Consider the following 25104-nt stretch of genomic DNA (forward strand, 5'->3'; position numbering starts at 1 on the left):
GAAGACAAATATAATGACATTGGATCAGTTTTTAGACACTTCATTCAATTCAGTTTAATAATATATAGATATTACATATTAAACTGTTGCAAAAATGTTGCATATTTTTATAATGGACCATTACAATGTTTAATGAACTTTTAGTTACTAGTGTCATCTACCAGAATGTTAATGAAATAAATCATTACAACTTTATTAATACTGCCATCTATGATGAAAATACAAAACCATTTTTCTAGTGATTTTACGTAGATAAAAATTATTTTCAGTTAAAATTTATAAAATGATTGAGCTCAAAAGTCTTAAAATTAAAGAATACTTTCGTTAAAAATAAAACAAACTCGGATTTTAAAAAATATACTAATTAAAAAAAATAATTCTAAATTATTTTATACTTTTGAGTTGGAAACATTACATCAAAATCAGACATGGCGCGCGTTAACAAGTCACCGCAAGTGTTAAATTTTTTCATTTATTTCTGTATAACAATATGTTGTTTTACAAATATCGTTAGTGCAACTAGTGAATTAGATGAAGATAATTGGAGAAAAATCCTCAATGGCGAATGGATGGTGGAATTGTAAGTTTTTTCTTCAATAAAAGGGCACCGGCAAATTTCGACGTATTTTTAAAAACGTGTCACTGTCTCTTTTTAATGTTTTGCTTTTTTCTAACAGCATAAAAAATAACAAGAATTTTACATTTTTCGATAGAAATGAGTTGGAAGTTAAAAATTAGGCTTTAATGTGTGGCTTCCGTGGGTCGTGAAATGCCTTGAGTTCAATAACCATTACAAGGCCGCTAGGGTCTCAAAAGAACCGTTTTGTATCCATGACGCATCCGTCTATCGTAGGCGCAGTTCACGATTTCTAAAACATTATTTAAATCACAGCCTGGAAATGAAAAAGGTATTATCCGAGAAAATAGCTTTTTGTTAATAGACCAGAAAATATATTCATGTATTTTAAGATGTTTTTGAATATTTATCAAAAACAAATAACTGTTCCATTACTATTATAATAAAACATATAAAACAAAACAAACGTAAACGATTTTAGGGTCAGAATCATTCGTTTTTAAAACTAAGAAGTTAGGTAATGAATGAAAATGGAAAATAAAGAAATTCTTATAAATTTAAAATAAATAATATTGCAGTTATATAGTAGTAATAAAGATTTCGTCACATGCCTTTTCCAAGAAAACAATCAATTTTAAAAGACAATTCAAAGACTTTATACTTGGTCATACAATTTAAGTTTGATTTCTAAAAGGGGTTTTATTTGTCAATGTAAATTCATACTTACTGTTGTATGTATTGTGATATTCTCCATGTAGCCTGATATGGAACCTCCATCAAAATTTGGCTCTTGACATATGTTAATCTTTATATATGACCAAAAGTAGTGAGTGTATGTAATCATTTGCTGACTAATAAGCTATAAATTCACCCTTTATAGCTTTTACACCTATTAATAATTAACTTCTTTACATATTCACTTTGAATTGCTTATAGTCATCACTTATGTCTTAGAAGAAAATCAAGATCCAAATTTAAGAGAAACTAAATTCAAATATACTTCCTCTATAATAGTACTCTTGTATTGTATATATAGCTGTGAGAGTCTACAGAAACAGTTATTATTTTGTTTTATGGTCACATTAATATCTGTCTGTATTAAATACTGTAGTTAGAGCAATTTAATCTCACACTTTCCATTAACTTCAAAATTTATTTCTTGATAATTCAGAGCATTACATGAGAGTTTATTATAATAATATCATAGAGTGTGAAATTACTTAACAGGTTCCATGCCATTGTAATTATAAAGATTTCCCATTCAGGCTGCATGAGGCATATACAACCCTCACTTAAAAAATTATGTATATTATGTATGTTTTACACTTTTTACTATGCATTACATATATGCATACTTGATGCAAAGTTGTTTATATTCAACTGTACAATTTATTTTTTAAGAATTCTTTGTTTTTCAATGAGAACTTCAAATGGCCAGAATAGAAAGTGCAGGGAGGTTGTATTATTGATTCTCTAAGTAATATAAAAATTTCTTTTTTTATATTGTGTTCAATGACATGTCAATCCCATGAAAATATTAATTTCTCATCTCTGAAGGTGCGCTGCTAGGTGATTATAACCATGTCATAGACAAGCCTAGAGGTCTCAGTGTAAGGTTTAAATAATATTTCTTAAAACAAACCACCATTGGATGTAGCCATCACAAGGCCACTCAGTATTGTTTTTTTTTTTTTTTCAAGCCAATAATATCTGTCCTTTGCAAATTGTCATACATAAAACAGAGGCATTAATTCTATAAAAACAAACTAATTTGCAATGAATTGTCTAGTTGACCTTGTGCATGTCAAACTGCAACTAAATGATAATGAGTCAGATGTGATGTAAGAATTATTTTACTTCACTGACCTTCCTATCTATAATGATAAATTTTGTTTACTCAAACTTGGGCAAGTGTGAATTTATACACTGTAAGCTTTGTTTTAAATTCAAATAACTAATGTTAATTTGCATTAAACTTTATTAAAAGATGTGTAGTCTCCACAACTATAGCGCCTTACAAAAGAGATTAGAGTCACAAATAAAATAGATTAAAAAAATAAATAGATAATAATTTTTTAATTGATAAGAGTTCTGTTAAAAGTTCCTATGTTGAATAAAAATATTTTATCTTTTTCTTTGTGATATGTAAATAATTGCAATTACACAATGGGACACTACCATTACCTATTGGATGTGTGAACTGGAATTTTTCATGGCTTCAGTGTTGAGTCCAAAGCCAAAGAAGGAGCAATTATTCAAAGTTCTCAGCATTTCATGGATTCATTGATGGCCCCAGTACCTGTATGGTATGATGTCAATTACATTGTAATGCAAACAGGAATGGTACCCGGGCTGACAACCGTGTGGTTTCAGGATGGTTCCTGGCAATACATTGGCAATCACCTTTACTGTCTAGAGAAGGGTTTCCCAACATGGAGCCCACGCCTCATAGGTAGGCAATTTGAAAGTGGACTTTATTCAATTTTAACCCTTTTAGTTCCGAGCGAAAAAGAGGTGCCTATGCAAGAATAACGGGCCGAATTCCAGTTATACTAGGGTTTGGGAAAATGCTCATAAAAACCAAACGAGAAACAATATTTACATGATTCAAAAAGCATTGTACTAAATATGAAATAGACAACAAATCAATGACACTAGTTACTTCTTTCTCTACTCATTTAAAATTATGTAAATAACAGGAGTATAATAGTTCATAAAAATAATAGAAGTTCTCTCTTACATGCATTTGCTTTTTAGATAATTTATTTTTTCATCATAATTTTATATGGATCAATTATGATGAAGGGATATACTTTGCATTTCCAATGTGTTTTGTAACAAGATAAACAATATTACATAACAAAATTTAAAAATAACTCGAAGGTACATGGTTTCATTTTGGTAAGTTCAATAGAAAAAGTAGTCATCCACAGAGTTAAAACAAAAATTTATTTTGAGAGAATTCTCTCATAATGTGAAAAGTAAAGCACTACGAGGCGCGGGCTGATATGCAGGTCTGTCACTTTTTGACAGTGCAGCAGTAGCCGATATAGGCTCTCAGCATTAAAGGGGTTAATATAAACATTATGTTTGTTACATAGTGGGGGGTGTAAGAATTATGGAAAGGATGAAGTGGAATTTAGCAGAAAAAAGGTTGGAAAGCACTAGACTAGACTCTTCTCTGGAGAATGAGCTAATGTTTGCTCTTTATAGGCCTTACTTCTTCAGCAGGTTTTAAGTCTTACCACATAGAAATTTAGAAAAACGCAAATACTAGTTATTTATTTGTGTAGTTCATGCAACTTGTTTACCTTAGTTGTTTTTAGTATATATGTTTCCCAGTAAACTTATGTTCTATGATTCAATGTTCTTGGAAATAGGAATATGTCTTGTCTGGAAATCATTCTGACATATCCTTGAGTATTCTACTCTAAGGACGAAAATAAACAGAAAATTTTGTTTGAAATTCACTAGATTTTTCTTAATGCAAATGAGATTTGGTTTTAGAAACTGAGTTCTTTTTTGTTTCATATAAACTGTTTAATTAGAATGTTTCTAATATGAAGCTGCATGTTAACTTATTATAGGAAGAAATTGTTTACAATGGACAGTAATTTTATATTGAATAAAATGTGTATGGGAAGTGAGGCGATAAACCATATAGGCTTGTGCACAGGTAGGGACTGGCCTAAGAATTGTTCTTAATAATGTTTGTTTCTAAAAGCACCAATATTTACTTGTTATACAGGCGAGGAACAGTATTATGTTTTCTATTTATAAATTAAAGAAAAACAACATAAAAGAACAATTAACATTTGTGTTAATAAATTATTCTAAGAAATCTGTTATTGACTTAATTCTCCCTACAACTTGTCAGTGTATAAACTATTTCTACTATTATATAATACTACTACTATATAATTGTATATCCTATTTTTTATTAAAATTAAGAAACATGGTGAGAAATGTCGTGTCAATTCTGCTTCCTTCAATATATCTATCCATTTATTTGCAAATATGCTTAACTCTTTTCACATTCTTTTTTAAAATGATTTTTATAGCGTAGTTCACCTGTTAAAATAAATACCCTTTTTATATGAATTTTTAGTGTAACAGGAATAATCCCATTAAAAAGGTTTTCATTCTAATGACAGCGCTTACAGAAACTTATCAATGCAACAAAATACAGTTGTGGGAACATGAAGTTCTTCAATCTTATACAGAGGTGTTAGACATCTGTTATATCTGTAGATGAAAGCATATATATTCCAGTTGTAATGACTGTGCACAGTTGTTATAGAGTAGCGATGAATAGTTGAAAAATGTATTTTTATTTGTAATATCAATTTGAATTTTTAGGTTTTGTACCTATTAAAATTTTTTTTATAAATACTATGTATTAAGGGGACCAGTAAGTAATGTCGCTTTCTTAAGTTATATTCACAGGACTACATTTTTAACAAGTTTTTATTACTTATCAATAATTTATTCACCTTTGTTATCAACAACCTTTTGCAACCTAGTATACATATTTTCAATGCTGAAGCAGTAAAAATCTATCGATTTTTCTGTAAAGTATGATATTACTTTCTGGTCCCCCTGATACTAATATATAATATAATATATAATTAAATTTTTTATTTACCCTATGACACTTGTATTTTATACATCCTTTTCCAAGGAACAAATCAACCATGTAAAAAAGGAATTGTGTGAACAAAACCTCCACATGATATATGATTGTGTAGCAGATAATTGAAATTTGTTATTTGTTCAGCTATGCGCCATGGTGTCCGGCTTGCAACGCGCTGGCACCGACCTGGAAGGAGCTCACGGATCGCGCCATCCGCAAGTCGCTGGATATGAACACCGCAGCAGTGGATGTCACCAAGTCACCAGGCTTGAGCGGCCGATTCGTCGTCACAGCTCTGCCTACTATATTCCAGTGAGTTTCATCATCGTCATCAAGCTTGTAATATAACTGTAGGAGTTTGCAATACAAAATCTTTTCCAATAGTATTTTTATGAGTGAATTATATCACTTACCATTACCAAAATATGCCACTGTGCTTTATAAAAAAGGGATTTCAATATTAACACGTTCTATGGCGAAAAAAAAACGCAGTTTTATGTCCAGGCCGTGTCGGTCAATGCTGATGCTGACTGGTGTTAATTATTTCCATAAATAATGGTACAAGTTGACTTTTGTTATAACCAAGTAACATTTAAGTAAAGGATAAAAGTATATAAGCAAAAAAACAATTTAGAAAAATTTTAAATAGATTTATGATTTTTAATAGGCCTGAAAGGAAACTTCACTCTCAGTCAGCACTGACCGTGTTGGCAGAGAACGTGTTATGTCATCATCACCTTCATCATGTCAGCCCATAAACGTCCACTGCAAGGCATATGCTTCTCCCAAATCTCTCAGGTCTTACATTGCCCCCTTCCAGCAACTTTTTGTGATTGTCTATATGTCATCGGTTCACCTAGTGGTGGGCATACCACGTGTTTTGGTTCATTGTTGCCTAGGAACTTTTCAAACCAAGACTATCATTGGTTAATTTAATTAGGAACATTAATTATAGAAAAATACTTTATCATCGAAAATATTGAAATTCAGTAAACTCTTTCTGCAATGTGCATAAGACAACCTGACCTATTAGAAATCTATAGTAGATGGCTCTATGGCAGAAATAATTATAGTAACATACAAATCATTAAAAGCAATGGATCAAGACAATTCAATCCTCTCGAGCAATCTCAAAGCAGAATACTTATTTAACAAAATGACAGTAGCATCCAGTTACATAGTAAGTAAAATGTGTATATCCTCAGTGTCAAGGATGGTGAGTTCAGACAGTACAAGGGGCCGCGCAACGTGGAAGCAATGCTGAGCTACGTACAGCAGCAAAAGTGGAAGAACACAGAGCCGATCTCCGCTTGGAAGTCACCTGACTCGGTTCAGATGAGTCTTGTTGCTCATTTCTTTAAACTCAGCCAAGCATTGCGGGTAAGTAATGACGTAACAGATCAAGTAAAGTACACATAGTTGTTATTTTGGAATACAAAATCTTAATTTTTTGTTACATCAATGCATTATAAAATGAAACATTCACATTAAGGTGTTTAGAAATTGATATAAAAACCTTGAAGGTGTCAATGTGTACCTCTTTGCTGTGAATTAATATATTTACACTCTATCCAAAATCATTGGTTTCATAAATAATATAGAGTATAATGATAATATAATAAGAAAAAATGTTTTTAAAATTCAGATTACAGTATATTAAAATTAATCATTGTTTACTATATGTTCCTGGAGATTTTGTCCTTTCAGAAGTTATCGACGTGTTGCAATGCAAATGAAGAAATAAATTATTGTAACATGTTTTTGGACTGATCCAATATATAGGGTGATTGGAAATAAGTGTAAAAACTTTTAGTTGACAAATGACCTATACATTTATTATTAAAAGATTTTGCACCTTTAATCAATCATCTTGTATATGCAATTCCCGACTAAAATAGTAAAAACAGTCTCGATAAGCACCAGTATAAAATGAAACATCCTACAAACTTACACATAGAGTTAAATTCATAAATAACTGAAAATAATATTTATTAATATGATTTTAACCTAGAAAAGAGACTAATGGCGTATTTTATTTGTTTAGAGTGTGCACAACATGCTGATGGAGACATATGGTTTGCCCACATGGGGCTCATATCTTATCTTCGCCCTGGTCACCATTTTCATCGGTGCACTGCTGGGATTGGTGAGTTAATCTGAATAACTTTATAATAGTAATGACTGTTATTTAAAACAAAATTAAGCATATGACTGCAGTCCGGCCTCTGAAAGTAATAAAACATTTATATTACAACAGTCCTTTACCATAAAATGTTATGTGTCTATTAGTAAAAGCAATATAAAATACACAGTAATAATAAAATACAATTTAAAATATAGCAGTCTAGAAGGTTATGCACTACTATGGTATGGGAAATCTATGGGGGAGGTATATATTCAAGTGGATATTCTATGGCTACAATGATTGTTATACTATATAAGTTAGAGTGTGCGTGTATACACGGGTATGTATGTGTGTGCGCGCGCATGCGTGCGTGTGTACGTACACGTGTCTCTCTCTTCTTCCCTTTCCCTCTCTCTCTGGGTGTGTATGCGCGTGCGTGCTTCTGTATACACGGGTTTGTCTGTCTGTATGTTTGTGTGTCTCTATGCGTGCTTGCGTGCGTGTATAAATGGGTGTGCGTTCTCTCTCATTGAGTGTGGGTGTTTACGTGTCTGTGTTAAAAACTATATATTAATTAAGAGACGTCTAAGTAGTCAAAATAACTCTCATTAAATCTACTAACAGAATTATCAGTAGACCACTTCTTATAAATCGAATACTTCGAATACTTCCTTACGAGACTTAGATGCGAAATGAAATAGACTTCAAAACAATTGTTATAAATGGGTGTTATAAAGTAAAAGCCATTGTAATTGCCATTTCCAAAGTACACAATGCAAAATAAAATATAAAAAGTACAATATATAAGGCAATATATTCCTAACTATTATCATATATATGAAAACAAATTAAAGTTAATGACATCAATTAATACTTCTCAGATATATTAAAACGGCAGCAAATAACATTAATTGTGATGTTATCTGGAAAATGACTTTTACAGACACCTGTAAAGCAGTGTTATTCAAATTCCATTATTTATAAAGACGTTTAAAATTTAATAGTGGTTTAATGTAATATATATAACTTGCAAGTTAGGCTTAGTTTATACACTAAAGATACGCTTTAATAATTATGTATAGTATTAATTTCCGTATCGTATCATAATCATAGGAACAAGTTATATAATATGCTTATGAATATATAGTTAAAATATATTGGTTAGCGCAGAGCAAGTCACCTATCTATATGGTGGACAGAAGGCTTTGTTAATATAGTCAGAAAATACTGTAAACAGGCCGCTTATTTTTCTATTGGAGGAGATATATAAAGAATCTATACCCTCTTCATCTGAAATGAATTTTTTGTGTTGCAGCTGATGGTGTGTGTGATCGACTTTCTATACCCGCCTCGTGGGCCTGGCAAGGTGACGGTGAGCTTGGCAGAAGCTGATAGGCGCAAGGCGCAGAAGGAGCCCAACAAGTCTGATGATGAGCAGGTAGCGGTCAATTACATGTAGAATATTCATTTGTTCATATCATTCAAATTTGAATGAATGATAGTATTTACAAGTGTACAACAACACTCAACATGTATTGTATTGTATCCACGGGAGTCAAAACAAGAGTAACAAACAACATATACCTTTTCCAAAAACATTGTTTTTTCACATTTTACATGACAGATGTTTAATGTATCCCTAAAATCCAATAATAGATATTGGATTTTAATTGGATGGGTCAAAATATAATTTTATTGAACAAATAAGTAATTTTTACAATAAGTGCATGATACACATGTGTTATGGGATGTGTCTAATATTATTGGCCAAGACTGTATGGACAAAAGGAAAATGACAAAAGATCAATATATTAGAAACTAGAATTGGACTCTTCTATAATAACATACTTAAACTTGAAATAAAGACTCAAATATTCTTAGTCTCTTAATCTGATAATAGCAAAGGTAACAAACCCTATGGCGTTTTTAACATCATGATCCCTTTCACAAATGTTGTTAATTAATATCAAAGAATTTCTTTAAATATTAAACACCAGTGGAGATGATTTAGATAAAAACTTAAAACATAACTGGAATGTAAAATGAAGATGCGGAGGATTTTAAACTTGTCCTGGTATAAGAGTTCACAGCAAACTAAGCTAGGTTTATTGTCATCACTTTTATAATAATAGTGATTCATTTCCAACCTGTATTATCCAAAAATTCAAGTTAAAATACTTGAATTGCGACCAAGAGTTGATAGATATGGCAATAGCATAGTCAAGGTCAGTCGCTGAATGTGGGCAGTGCAAGACTGCTCATACCGCGATTTTCGGGCTAGGCGTATAAACATGTTATTTTTTGAATAATGGTACTTAAAAAAATATTTTGAATGTAAAATATTGACTTATTGGGTGCAATTGCAGGAGCTGATCAATGATGACATTGTGGACGACGCCGAACACTCGCAGAACAGCGATGCGGAGAAGAACTCGCCTAGTGACGTAAGTGTCTCCTGTAGTTGCTAATTGTGAAGACCAGAAAAGGTGACAGCTACTGTTACAGTTGGTCTTTCCCATATTACAATTTTTAAGTTGAAGTATTTCTTTATTAACATCTTGTAAGCACGATATAAAATATTACAATAACTATACAAAAGTAGTTAAGATTCATTATTTGGGGACTGGTTTTTATATGAGTCGATTTTGGGACTTTGGACTCTTAATGGAGTCTATTGTGGTGTGATGTCCTACCGGGAATCGGTCCAAACAAGTATGATACAACACACTAAACAGCACAAAAGAATTAGCGGCGAAGAGTCTAAACAGCAAGTACAGCAAATAGAGAAAGGAAAGCTTAAAAAAAACTTAATAATAAGCTACGTGCAAAGTGCGGGAAATTGTCGACCAACTAGCGTGCAGTCACCGTGGCGCTCGGAAGGTCACTGATGACGACAGCCTGCTAGCACAGGCGCGGAGCCTACCTAAACGTGCTGGTCGTTACCATATAAGGCACTACTTTGCATAACAATGATCTCGCCTGGGTTTATTCTTGAATATTTTAAAATAAAAATAAGGTTTTTAATTAAATAATAAATTAGTTACATAGTAACCAGCCTAATATAAAATAGTTGTTTCCACAGCGAGTGGTTTCCCTTGAGTCTAAGCTAGAACCCTGGTGAGAACTGATTCTACAGGATCCTAAGTATTGTTTAAAAAAAATGTTGTATATAACATTTACTACTATAACAGTATGTTAGTTTAATACATTGATATAAAACCATTAAACATGTATAAAGCTTATTTGTAGTTGTCTCCGTTGAATACTGTACAGTCCTTTAAACTTTGAGACTAACTTTTAATAGCAGCACACTATGACAAAGTTCTGCACTGCCAGTCATATGGATTGTATAATATTATAAGCATTACTCTGTGAAATTGACCATAAATCATAAACCAGTGGATTAATATCAGTAGATGATGACCAGCCTTCAGCTCTGATGAAGTCTGGAATGTTCGTTTTTAACTAAGATTAGGTGGTTCGAACTTTATAACCGTGCACCTAGTTTTGCTGAAAAGAGGTTAAAGGGAAGTTAAGGCTTGTTACTAACTAAATATGGTATCTGGATATCAAAGTTTTGAAGCAATTTTCACAAAAATATAGCTTGCTCACTCCATAGTCAACACCCCACCAAACACATTGTACTCTGTTGACTAATTGGAAAGTTTCTTTAGAGCTTTTAGCATAAATACAGTTATGTAAAATATGGCTCAATATACAAAAACCTCAAAAGTAAATAAAATTATAATCGCCCTGTGCATGTCCCATAAGTGCTTGTTTTGATTTTACCACCTTATTCTTTTTAATTCACCAATTAAAAAATAAGCATGTCATAAGTCATCTTTCATAATACGCGACATAGTTCTTGTACCAAAATTTCATCTCGCGGGATAAAACTACTTATAGAATTTCTTCGAATAGTTGTTACACGTCCTTCCTTAATAAGGAAATTGGTCAAATCAATAAAATCTAATAAGTGATGTTAACAAAGCTTTTATAGCACATTTACCTTCCAAAATACCACTTTTACTAATTAGTATCATATAAAATTTTATTGGTAGACCGAGGAAGAGGCACAACCTGCTGCAGAAGGCTCCGGTGACGACAAACCGTGCGAGGTGCGCAAACGGCGGCCACGGAAGGCGGACTAACTGCTCTACATCACCGCACGGTTCGCAGGGGGACATGCATTCATTACGTCACGGGAATTAGCATGGGGGGTTCTAAGGAACGGGTTTACTTGAAAGGGGAGGGGATGTTTCGTAATCTATGCATGGCCCCTACAGTGCTGCCTACATTCGGATACGAAATTATTTAAATCAATTATTGGTATATAAATCTAATCGTGTAATGTTTGTATTATATCTTTGAAAACCGTACATCCATAGGGATGGTACAAATCAAACGTTTTCATGGATTAAGCGCTTTCTATCGCCATCATGCGCCATCTACCGGCGGCCAGTGGATGCTCAAACTGATGCATTTTTAAAAGGTTTTGATGATACGCCGTCTTGGCTTTAGCAATTTGAATATGCTTTATAATTGGTTATAGTTGTTAAAGGCTTGAATATATAGCTTTTTGGGCTTTTTCTAGCTCTAAAGCTGTGAGATCTATTTTCAATCATCCTGTATATGTACACTCTGCACAGACAGATAGTTATTAATTTAAATATATAGCAATTTGAAGTTTAACACTCTTTTCTTACTATCTTATCATTACGTTATTATTTCTGAATTAATTTACTTTGGGATATTGTATACTGTACAATAATTCTTTCTGTATTTATGGTGTATAGTTTATGTAAATCGAACATAGTATGTATTTATATTGTTTCACAAGACTGGCTTTTTATAAAAATATTTTGTTATTTTAGTCGAAGAGTAGGAATGGCGCAGTTACGCACAAACTTACATGTTTATATTTAAAATAACAATTTAATATATCTATCCTGTATATGTATTTTTTCTGGTTATATTAAATTATATATACATAGTATTATATCTTAAAGGATGCATGGAAGACTATGCAGTAGATATAGCAGTTTTTTTATTATATTTATCTAAATATTGATAAAATTATTATTGTTTTAGAGATAAATTTTAATTTAACTTAAAATCTTCCATGTAACTATTGATTTGTCTATCGATCACAAGCTTGTTATATAAATGCCTGTATAAGAGGGCAGAAATTATTATATTATAGGTTAACGGTTCAATACTAAGATAAAGGATAAAATAGCAATGAGTCAAGACATGTTCTGATCTTTCGGACATCTTTAATTCTTCGGGCTTTATATTACTCCATGGAGTGTTTGTCTGAGCTATCTAAGAGCACAACAACCTTCAAATCCATTAAAAATATTAAAAATAAGTCGGACCGAAGCTTCTAAAGGAGCTTTTAAGTGTATTGTAAAGTAGCTCTATCACTTGCGTTCGATGAAAGTTCCTGATTTTTTTATATTCAAACATCTTTTGCTTTGGTCTGCCTTAGGGTATAAACCTCCAACGTTCTAATCTGGCCAGCTGCTACCCTGATCAACATAGCGCTTAACGTAATTCTTAAATCGTTTAAATCTTCTGGATTATCGACTTCTACTTCTAGGGACAGGCATAGAAGAAACTGTTCATACCATAAAGCATAGCAGAGGAATGTTTACGACAAGAAGAATAGAGGAATTTATTAAAGTGGTTAGACAGTGGATGCAAGCTGACACAACAGAATGTATCGGGATCCATATCATATGTTTGATACAAGAAGTAACCACTCACTTACCGGAAATGTTTAAAGAAGTTTTTGCTGAGTTAAAGACAAGAATCTAGGCGAGGAGATTGAAGTGTTAATGAACTTTAAAGACTAAGTAAAATTAAGGTGGAGTCCACATACTGTTAAGCCTGGGTTGGACCCACAGGTGGACAAGAGAAACTTGTGAAGTTCGTCGGAAGACGCTGAATAGTGGACGTACAACTGAAAAGATAAATGGAGATGGCGTATTATCAAAATTATACTAAACTTTTATAATCTAAATCATTCCTTACGAAGAGTAGATGTGAAAACAATGAGCCAGCAAGCGTAGCGTGGGACCTCTGCCAACATGTGGACAATTGCACTCATTAAAAGACCGGTTCTATTGGAAATCTTAAAATAGGGCTATGTCCAGTAATGGATGACCTACGGCTGAAATGATGGCGTATCATCAAAATCATATTAAAGTTAACAACTTAACCCTTATAAAAATTATTTGTGTCGTTTGCTTATTACGTTTTATAGCACCAAACAGCACTTGTTTAATTATAGTGGTCCCGGGTGCGATGAACTGAGAGTCCTTAATGTTTTCAGTTCGAAGGCTGCCCCGGAGACGGTGAGATGTGTTGACGGTTTCTATTTGTCTGTGTTCGCATTCCACGTGTTACTGACATCGTAACTGCTACGTACTTACTGAGATTATCAACGGTTGCGTATTAACTGCATTTTGTAATTAATTGTTTATATAACGTTTAATTTTATGTAATGAAATAAAAAAAAAGATTTTTATACATATGTCTGGTCACTGGTGAGCCTTTGAGGCATTTGGAGCATATTGTAGAGTAAATGTCGTGAAATCATGTCTCAAATTTTTCCCGCCAAAATATAATGACAGCCATTTTGTTTTAGATTTGACGTTTGATAGTTAACCACTAACTACGGATATTTCACTGGATTGACGATCGAGTAAGTTCCTGCGTTGAAATATCATTAAAAGTACGCGTATTTTAAATTCGTCGCGAAATTTTTTAACGGTTTGTCGCGTTTGATGGAAAGCGACGATGACGTATTTACTCCGACCCTAAAGAGACCTGGGCAAACTTAAAAAAATTGAATGCTGACAAAAATTGACAAAATACTCGCCGGCGACGTTTACGTTTATTAAAAAGTAACTGGTTATCATCCTTAAGTCGAACAGAATACCGTTCTACCGAATAAAAAGCTTAGAGCTGGTTTTTGGCGGAGCCATCCCAAAGATAAAGGAGCATTGTTCCACAGACGTTCTGACCTGTGCTTGATTACAGAGTAAGCAGTAAGCCTGACTATTTTAAATTAGCTGATAAAATACTGGAACACCTAGCTTTTTACTAGCTAATTTAACTAGTCTATTTTTGTGTTTATATAATAAATAGAAGTGTTTATGAGAAATAACTTTAAATGCTCTATATGTTAAGGTGTATCAAGCCAGTAGCAAAGGGAAATGTGAGAAAAATAAAACTAAATAATGATATTTATTTTGGTAAAATCATTACAATATGGTTGTAACTTTTTTCAAAATAGCTACCAGGTTATTCTGCCGGAAGGAATAAAAATAATTGAGGATGTGATTTGTCAATAAAATTTACCTTACAATGCTAACACTAGTGATCAGACATGTATCTCTAATGTATTTGTTTATAGACATATGACCTGCCATTACTGAGGCGAATGTGGTTAAGCTTTTTGTTTTAACTCGATGTTACAAAATTGCCTTGTACAGACTTGATTTATTCGTCGCCACATTAGTGAGATAGTGATTTGCAAAATTAAATAAATTGTATTAATATATTCGTGTTTTATTTCTTGCCATCACTAGGCATATCCTTATTAAATATACAAGAAATATATATGTACAGTTCTCTAAACACGTTAAGCTGTTAGTATATAAGAGAATTGTTCAAATTATTTGGAAAAATTACAGCTATTTATATAACAATTATATTATAGAGAAAAGCCAATTGAAAACTTTCACTTAAAGCAGTACATTATAGAAGTCGTGACATATTGGTTATATAGATAGTACAGTACCCAGTGATGAATATTACACATCGACCTTTGGAAAGAGACAATCTGCTAATTTTGGCTTCGTAGAGCGTTATCTCTGTCACACGAAATACAAACAGTTGCTTCTCTTGATATTTATTTTTATTACAATGTCTCATTTTAACAATGTTTTGTTTTTTTTATTTTATTTTACACCAACCATAAGCCACCACTTGTAGAAATATTGGTGTATTTTATACAAAGAATAATAATAATTATCAGCGTGACGAACGTTCCAATGTGTGTCTATTAGCTGAAAATAAGAAAGGAGTTAAAATAAAAAAACCAAGCCATCATTCAAATGTCTCTTTATTCACGTATGTACATAAAATAATAATGACACTTTTGTATCCTTGCTATGTATATTAGTAAATAATTTGGATTTCAATACAAATCGGATACACGAGGATTAGTGGCGTGTAGATACAGAGACCGAACAGCTTCGCATATAGTCGATATTAAAGTCATAGTAGAGAGATATAATTTCGTGTATATTATGCAAATATTTATTTTAATTTTAGCCAAAACTACACCTAAACGATACAAATTCATACAATTTCATTATATATCAACATTATATTTTTATATTAATATAAAATTGGGATGTTCCTCAAAAAACTTTGTCAATATGCGCAATTTTAAATACATAAATAAATAGACGAAATTATCAAGGGAATAAAAAATTAATTAAAAGCAATTTTTTTTTTTATTGTCGAGATCGAAATTTCATTATATATTTATTTATAAATAAAACTAGCTCCTGCATGCGTCGTGCGTTATTACACGAGTATATTATTCAATTTCACTCGTACATAGTCTAGTGTCGCTCGAATATCAAACGCTGTCTTTGGAATTTGAAACGATTTATCAAACGCGAGTGAAATCTGCGCGGGAACACTAAACCACAGCGACGTGCATTCGAAGCGCCATCTTGTACGCGACCGCAAAATGGCCGACCACTCAAATACAAAATAATATACTTAACCTAAAAAAAATCTCGTTTACGTAAACAATGTAAAAATCCTTAAGTATTTAAGACAGAGTTCCAGTTCGGACAATACATTACGGTCACATTTAAAAAAAAACTCAAACAAAAAAAAGACTAGATCGTTAAAATAATTACAACTTACGTTTAAATAATACACAATCACAAAATATACGAGATTTTATGTGATTTATAAAAAACAAATAAAAATACACTTCCATATATAGAGAGCTATAAATATAGGAAGCGGGTAATCTCTAAGATTCATTTGCATTTTCATATATACTAGAAATGGTACAACAGAAAAGCTGTATTAATATTGTCAAACACTAAAAACCGAGTGAAACCGATATATTAATTCATTCTAATAAGATTTAAATACCGATTGATTACTTACAAGTATGGATGGATCTTCGCGTACACGAAAAATCACTTAAAATTACGTAAACACCAAAATGGCGACACTAGCGTAAATCGAGTTTGATAATGGAGATATATTATAGGTGGGCCGAAATATTAAAAATAAAAAGAAATCAACTCGTTGTCTAATTAAAAACACGCTATGATATACTTAAAGCAGAGAAAACTTGCATTAGACGCGTCAAAGCAATTAATAAAAAAATATATTGCCAGTGATATAAGGTTTGACAGTTATATCAAGCGAAATATATAAATATAGCGCTATGCGATAAGTATATACGTGTAACGTATATTAGAAGAGGAAATATTGAAATTGACTTCAGTGACTAACCCGTTTGTATCATAAGCGTATATATACGCTAATCGCAGCATCGGAGCGTATATATAAGCGCCAGCGATAAAACCAAATATTTAACTAAAAACACACTCCTTAATTTTACTTCTCTTTGTTATTAACTGTATTTAATCGCAAAAGTATGCAAAAAATGTGCCCACGTCCCACAAGAGGACAATTAAAAAAAAAACAAACTTAAATAATCGCGGTAAATAATTAATAGGTATAATTTCGATTGACGATACCAAAATATCTTTGGCTATGCTATTACTTCCCTATGACGACTTGTTCCTGTGGTTATATGAAATAGTGTTTTACTGAAAAATTATTAACAAGTAAGGTTGGGAAACACTGGACTATATGAATTCCACATTTAAAATTTTACAATAATGCACAAAAACCCTAATACTTTTGAAATATGATTTTTTATATTTAAATAAACACTCAATTTGTGATATTTTTCATATTTGTACATGATACAAACGGGTTAAAATAAACGTTGCTAATTTACAGTGCATGTATCAGAACATTCTCGAACATTCCACAAGCCGCTGTCGAGTATTCCAAGTACCTCATTTCCCGCTAAGCATCCTATACATTTTCCTTTTAAAACTATCATTACTTATAATATAATTCGCCATTCGTCCGCTCGTTTGGCCCGCGTGTGCCTTCATTTTAAAACAAACAAAGCACAGATAAACGCAAACCGTACGACTGCAGCGCCAAACGTTGAATGACGAAAATATTCGAAACTAATTGACCTACAAGTCACATCGGATTCCAACACATTTATACAATTTATAACATATATTATATTATTATTATTATCATCCTTATACTGGAAGGTTCTTGTATACCGTACGTCAAGCATTTAGCTACGTAATCACACGAATAAATATATTGCAAATTATATTTTCCTTAGCGCTACCGAAACCGCTGTACCGCGCCTTAGGCATGCTATACGGGAAGGGGAGTTTGCAGCTTCTTTCACATCGCTTACCCTAAGGCGCAGTACAACGACATCGGTAGCGCTATAACACATCAAATTAGGAACCCATTAGACATCCATGTATTAATTTAATTTTAAAAAGGATCCCTAGCAACACTGTAAAGGTCAGGTAGTTTTAATTTTAACGTAATTTACAACTTCATCGGTCCTTTTTATAATTTAAACAAAATTTTTTTAATCCCGAGTTATCGTCGCATTATCTAGTGAGCCAATGCAAAGCGAAAATATGTAATAAAAACCTCAAATAAACTTGATCAGCTAAATATATTTACAAATACTTGTCATTTTATATTTTAATGCATTCACTATGTGTTTGAATTTTAAAATATTTTATAAAGAAGTTTTAAATAATCAGAGATAAATATATTCGTGTTCGAGTGGGCTTAGTATGGAAAACACTTTTGTTACGAAATAAATATGATATAAAGATGTAAATGAGACAGATTTATAAAGGACTATCTAAAAAATTATTTTACTGCATTCCTACCTAAAGGACATTGGAATGAATTTACAAGCTTAGAGAGACTTACCATGTGTTTGATTTAGTAATATTTTATTAGTCATGTCCTGTTCCTCTTAAGTATGTTTTTGTACCTATTAAAAATAATTATGTGTATTTGCTTGTATACAGGACTCTGATGTAGTTCATTTATAAATGTATCTACTATTTCATTGAAGTCGCTTCCATAATTTTCTAGCACAACTAACATAACCGTAAAGCATAATTTCTTTGATTATTATAATAAATTCCAAATTAAAATCAGCGCCGTCTATATACAAAACAGTAATTTCATTTATAACCAATAATGCACTTTAATTCATTTTAATCATTTTAGTAAATAAATTAATGTAATTATATTTTACGTATCTTTGCAATGGCTCAAATGCGAAATAGTCACTATACATAAATAAATAAAAACACATAAAACACATTCCGTTCGAATTAAGAAAAGGCGAATCATTATAGTTCTAATTAGAAAGTCAAGTTCACAGTGACCAGTCTAAATGATTTTCAGTGTATTCTCGACGCGAAGGGAATGTAAAACCATACAAACCGTCAGCGAAGTTCCTCAGCAATTGACAACGTATATATATATACATATATATATAAATCGCATATTATTAGCCTCAAATTCTTAAATTATTCAGTTGACGTATGCCAACCTTACGAATGTCACTCGATAGTACGTATAATGGTTCGAATACGCGTCAAAGGAGATAGCATTAAATCGTCCTCGGAACTCATTCGGCAAATTGTATGATCATATTCTCATACAAATGTATGGAGATTTTCTTTGCATCTTGGTGCACATGACCGCAATAGCTCCTTCATTGCAATTGGTCAACAGAAACACGCGTACAACCGCGACATGTCTATCCCCCAGTACGCGTCCAGTTGGTTTCTGCGAACAAAAATAATTTAGATTTACTTATAATATTATGGTGTCATACATAATATGTGCTATATAGCCCTTTTTCCGCCACACTATGGACAAATGAAAGAGATGGATGACTAAAATGGGCATCAACAATTGTAACGATGCGTTTACAAACTTCACCTTGTATGTTTTACAAAAGGCGGCACATGTTTTATATAAATACGAGATTTATCATAACCTAATTTACTATTTCTCACTTTCTTTACATTTACAATATTTCCAAACATCGAACCTTGAAATCGACAATGCTTATTCATTCAATATTCATGGAAAAATCTTTCACTTTTTAAAGTCGCTGTCAGGTTATGTAAAGCATGTTATGTACATATATATTTGTGTGTATTTGTATGTATGTTTTTATTATGTTCATCCTATACCGTACTTTTCTTCATGTCGTAATTTGGAAGAGGTCGATATCGCTTCGAGAGATAATACTGCCTGTTTACACGACCTCTGTACAAACTATACAACTTTTGTTTATCACCTACATTTTTTGTAACATATCTGTCTAGATGTATTGTCTTTTTAGTGTACAATGAATGGAAATAAAATAAATAGATTATTATAGACATGGCTCACCATCAAGGGTCCATCGGATGCGGCGGTGACGCCCCGCAACTGCTGTCCTCCGAGTGCAGACCTTCGCCCATGTCCGTGCCCACCTGACAATGTAAGCCCAGCTGTATAGAATTTCATCTAAATAATTATGGTGCTAGTTTGCTATTAACACTAATTTAAAGTAACAAAAGAAATGAAATTATATGTATATAATAAAACAAATAAATATATATAAATATATATAAATATATATATATATATATATATATATATATATATATATATATATATATATATATATATATTAAAGACTGCACAAGTCTTCATCATGTTTAATACCTGTGTTATATTTGTAAAACAATATATGAAATTAATTCAGCAGTTTAGGCATTTATTACAAATAAATACAACAATACCAGACAATTATATTAATAAATATTGATAAATACAAATAAAAAGTATTGACAACTATACTTCGCTTGTCGGAAAGAGACCAAAAATTAATAGTCATAAAATTGATTTAATACTACTTAAAACCTCCATAGTCATCCTTGTAAATTCCGCCTGTGTACTTTTTTATTATTAGGAAACTATTTATATGTATTTTAGCGTGTACAGCAAAGAATATTGAAAATAAATTGATGTTCATGTTCCAGCCAACTTTATTGTTTTTACGGTTTTTACTAAAATCATAAATCGAACCGTCTAAATGTCAGTCTATGAGAGCAGCAACTTCTCTTTGTTTATGCTTCGAACTGTTATACACCTAGCCTAAGTATTCAGCACACTCAACATTTCCCAGCCTTCAGTCAACGCAACCAATCCGCCCAGTCAGTCTCCTTCCAGCATCCACATTAAGCAGTAGCCTTTCTATTTTCTATTTTTTTCCAAACCATATTTGGGACTCTATTAACTAAATCTTTTTTTTTAAACTTCCTTTTTACAGAGACTCATAACAGATCTATGGCGATTGAAAACATCGGTTCACTATTCTACTATTTTATTTCCGTCTTAATTGTCAAAAAGAAGACATTTATTGGACAGGCACTGTGAAGTGAACGCGCTCTTAAACTAACCCCCCCCCCCCCCACCCCCGCCCCACTATTTCTCTATCTGTCTACCAAACTATCTTGACTTTCCTCTCACCCTATTTCCATCTACTTTCCACGCTGTCTCCATCTACTGCATATGCTATTTCCACCTACGTCCCATGCTATCTCCATCTACTTTCTACACTATCTCCATCAACTCACCACGCAATTTCCATCTATTTTCAACGCCATCTTCGTCTCTCTCAGACAGTCTCTAACTATGTGTAGTTACAAAAAAGAGTGTTTACCTTGAGCACGTCGTGCAGCGAACTCATGCTGCCCAAGCTGAGCGGTGTAATGGAACGCTCCAATAGCAGCGACCCGCTGCCCTGCGATCCGCCACCGATCGACCTGCTCACGGACGGACGCACCACTATATATATATACAAATAACAACTGCCCCGCCCATTTACTCGTTTGATTCAAAAGACCAGTCATTGTAATGACATGTAAATAGATAATTGTCATCATCATCATATTAGACAATAGACACCAATTGCAAGGCAACCTCCCCCAAAGAACGCCACTATGACAAGTTGTAGTGTAGTTCTCTCTCGTCGCTGATAGACATTCGAGGTTAAAGATACCTCTACCGTGGTTACATCCCAACAGTGGGAAGTAAACAAGACTAATAACATGTAACTCCAACATAAATATATGAATAAGGATTGACATAAATGGTTACCTGTCCATACCGCGCGCCATTGTCTCGTTGGCGCCGTCGGTCGTGTCCCGTCGTCGCCACGAACCTGAAAAGTGTTAAATAATTCTTAACTCTTTTCTATATTATATGTATATTATATATACGTATTAATACTATGATAATGCCAAAAATAAAAATAAATATGTATAAAAACATATTTATTTTATTTTTGGCATTATCGGCCCGAGAAAATCACCAACACTGATCTATAGGCATGCTGCTATGTGAGCCCGATCGACCAGCAGATCAAATGCTGGAAATGAAGCTGAATACGCTGCAAAGAGACCCTCAATATATACTGAGGCAAACCCTAGACTAGAATCCCCACGGAAAGCGGAAGTGTTCGTCCTCAACAGTCCTGGCAAGGGACGATAATTGCGAGTTATAACGCAAAGGATGGTGACGCATCGTGGACGGCCTTTGACCCACCTGTGGGACATAAGAACTTAAGACAAGAAGTAAGTCATATAATTATTGGTTATTTATTAAACCCGCCTTCGTTAATTTAGATATATTACCAACCGAGATGGGCACCTTTCATAAAGCTAACCAGCCCTTTAAGAATTTTTTTTGCAATAGGACAATGGTGTAATTAATGTGCCATTTCTACTGCCGTGCAGTATTACGTAAGCATTGTGTTCTGGTTAGATAGTTAAATTATTGAACTAATAAATTATCATCATTTGTCCCGTTTAATGTCCAGATATAGTATAAGCAATATTTTACAAAAAAAATTACAGCATACCGTTATATGAGCCGGTTCCATGCGAGATTGTCAACGGAGACGTTCGTTTGCTGCTCTCTCGGCTACCGTACATCTGAAAAAAATTTATAAATAATTAAAGAACATTTCCTCGTGTTTAAATGGCACATGGACGCTTACGATGGGCCTCATGGGAAGGCTCATGGTCAGAAAGCAAAGGAGACGGCATAGAGATCCGCAGAAGAATCAAAGTCAATGACGTGACTTGTTGTATAGTCATATCAAGTAACCTGTTGCTGATGCTGGTCGTCAGCCGTCTCCACGGTGGTGGGCAGGTCGAGGAGCCGCTGCGAGCGGATGCCGTCGCCGGGGCCCATGTGCGAGAGATGCGCGAAGTTCGTTGGCGCGGAGATCAGACGCGAACGACGCTCGGATCTGAAAATTAAAATTCAAAAATGTATTTTCACGTATGGGTACGTATATTTGAGGCTGAAAACGATGCAATGTACTGTATAAAGCAGTATTTTTAACTTTTTTGTGCCATACCCCAACTTAAGCCTTTCTAAAATTCTTTGCTTACCTACACATACATAATTTTTATATTAATGCATAAAAGTTAAACTCTTTCATAGAATTGCCTTCTGTGGAGCTTGAGCATCGTGGGGATGGAAAACACTGGTACAGAGTGTCGAATAGAAGAGGCTTTGAGACTGTTCAAACTGTTTATTCACTCTTCACAGATATTCACAAAAGTTTCTCTATCTATCGCTGGTTGCTTCCTAAATGTACTCTTAGTAACGCACCTTAAATACCTCTGAACGTCCGAGCTGGCTGGCCACAGCACTTTTAAATTGGATGAATAAAGTTCCAGAGAATTCATTCCCTTTTATTACTCCCACCAGGGCCAGGACCCTTTCTTTCTCTATTCCTAATTTGTTGATTATACTGTCCTGGGATCATATACCTGCCTGACAGCAGTGACCTATTTACGGTAAGTTTTGCCTCTACCATATCCAACCACCGGACTCTTCAAGAATGCAATGGAGTTGTAATGTGCACTTACTTCTCGTAGGTCACCAAGAATGTATTTACTACTAAATTCTCGTTCAGGACACTAGCTAAACTTTTTGCCATATTATCCGGAAATGGCGCCGGAAATGTGGGCATACTGACTTTACAATTCCCATCACTGGATCCAGCCTAAACTACATCCGTCAGCGGTGGGTATTATATACCTCTTTCGAAGTAGGTATAGGCTATAACCTGATGGTTGCCAGCTAGTAAGCTACCGCTAACGGTAGCTAGGTCTCTGAGCGATCTCCCATCATGCGGCCTGTTTGCATGACTAATGATGATTTACCACTCATTTCCGCGTGACGCTGAATGCCCAAAGTAGCGATCTTTGGGGAAGGAAAACGCTCTATATTTGGCGTCTAACACTTCATAGTCAATATCAAACAGATAAACTTACAATCTGTTGTGGGCCTCTATCGCTTGATGGGACTGCTCCCTCACTGAGAACCTCCTCTTGTTGGTGCCCCACGAGGTGGTCGTCTCCACGCTAAGCGGACCCTCGGCTGCCGGAGAAAATATATTATTATTACACATTACTGATGTTAATATTACATTAAAAAGAATAGTACCGATGTGAAAACATTTTTAAAATGAATTTAAAAAATATCACATAATATATACAACTAAGAAAACCAGGATTTATTTTTAAAATTTGTGTTTTAATCTGTCACTCCCTTAACCAGAAGTTCAAAGAAAGCACTCAGAAAGTCAATAATTATAGATGATATTAATTTATTAAAAAAAAAAACATCAAAAACAAGGTCAAGAGCAATATCAAAATCTAAATATCTAATAGATTCAGGCATTACTAAGAAAAGGACTAATACATAGCTACTTCCGCTATGTAGCAGTAGTTGTGCAGACTTTTCTCTTTAATATTACTAATCCTTTTCTTATATCAGTCCCAATTTAATGAAATGTGAAATCTATAGGGTAATATTATATTCACTCCACAATGGACATCCCTTATATTATATAATAATTATAAACATAAGTATATGTAGTAACTATATTAATAATTATATAGGTACATATAAATATATTACGTTTAACGTTTTTCATAGTAACATAGTTTACATTACACAAGTACGGGTTACATCAACTTACGCGTGAAGAGTGGCCGCAGGTAAACGATAAAAGGGGCGGAGTCCGAGGAGAAGGGGAATCCGTTGTTGCCGCCGCCCCCAACACAAACAACGTACCCGCACTCGTCTAATGGACGCGCGTTCGCTGCAAGCCAAAAGTTACACTTTTAATATTTACCACGTTCATTTTGAACCTCGCGCATTTATCAATACGCTTTGATCTTTGACCATTACACTTTTGACAGTACGCCTTGAAGTTCGTGCATGAGTTCTTTAAACTTTGTTCAAACAGTTCATGCGCTGCAAATATATATTATTTTGTTTAACATCTACATCGGTCAACATTAACAGATTACAAAATTTGTTCACATGCTTGATATGTATATATTCAATCGTTGAATAAAGTGGTTCGATAACAAATATGTCACAATAATTTGTTATTTCTCTTGCAATGCGACAGAAAAATAGCTTCAGTATTGTATTGAATATTACATAGTCGACATATGTCACAGGTTCATTCCGTTTCACTGAATATAAGGACAT

At 33.3% G+C, this 25104-nt stretch overlaps 2 protein-coding genes across 2 annotated transcripts in view; one reads left to right on the forward strand and one right to left on the reverse strand.

The window, feature by feature from the left end:
* Positions 1-428: 428 nt before the first annotated feature.
* LOC137924952 (thioredoxin-related transmembrane protein 1-like) lies at positions 429-12369 on the forward strand. Its single transcript, XM_068768369.1, has 7 exons — positions 429-580; positions 5355-5522; positions 6416-6590; positions 7255-7356; positions 8651-8773; positions 9702-9779; positions 11397-12369. Exons 1-7 carry the CDS (start codon positions 429-431, stop codon positions 11484-11486), a joined length of 888 nt encoding a protein of 295 aa, XP_068624470.1. The 3' UTR covers positions 11487-12369.
* A 6335-nt stretch (positions 12370-18704) lies between these two features.
* The window catches only part of gek (serine/threonine-protein kinase gek), a 61836-nt gene continuing 55436 nt past the window's right edge, over positions 18705-25104 (reverse strand). Inside the window, exons 40-47 of the mRNA XM_068768279.1 lie at positions 24584-24706; positions 23874-23979; positions 22693-22837; positions 22445-22517; positions 21682-21745; positions 21245-21350; positions 19927-20027; positions 18705-19311 (exon numbers count right to left, since the gene is read on the reverse strand). Of these exons, the coding sequence (XP_068624380.1) occupies positions 19929-20027; positions 21245-21350; positions 21682-21745; positions 22445-22517; positions 22693-22837; positions 23874-23979; positions 24584-24706 (716 nt within the window). The 3' untranslated portion in view covers positions 18705-19311; positions 19927-19928. The remainder of the gene's footprint in view (positions 19312-19926; positions 20028-21244; positions 21351-21681; positions 21746-22444; positions 22518-22692; positions 22838-23873; positions 23980-24583; positions 24707-25104) is intronic.

The sequence above is a fragment of the Battus philenor genome, unplaced genomic scaffold, assembly GCF_028537555.1.
Source record: "Battus philenor isolate CCGP_79_NKW_IND1 unplaced genomic scaffold, ilBatPhil1.0.hap1 SCAF_25, whole genome shotgun sequence".
NCBI classification, from domain to species: domain Eukaryota; kingdom Metazoa; phylum Arthropoda; class Insecta; order Lepidoptera; family Papilionidae; genus Battus; species Battus philenor.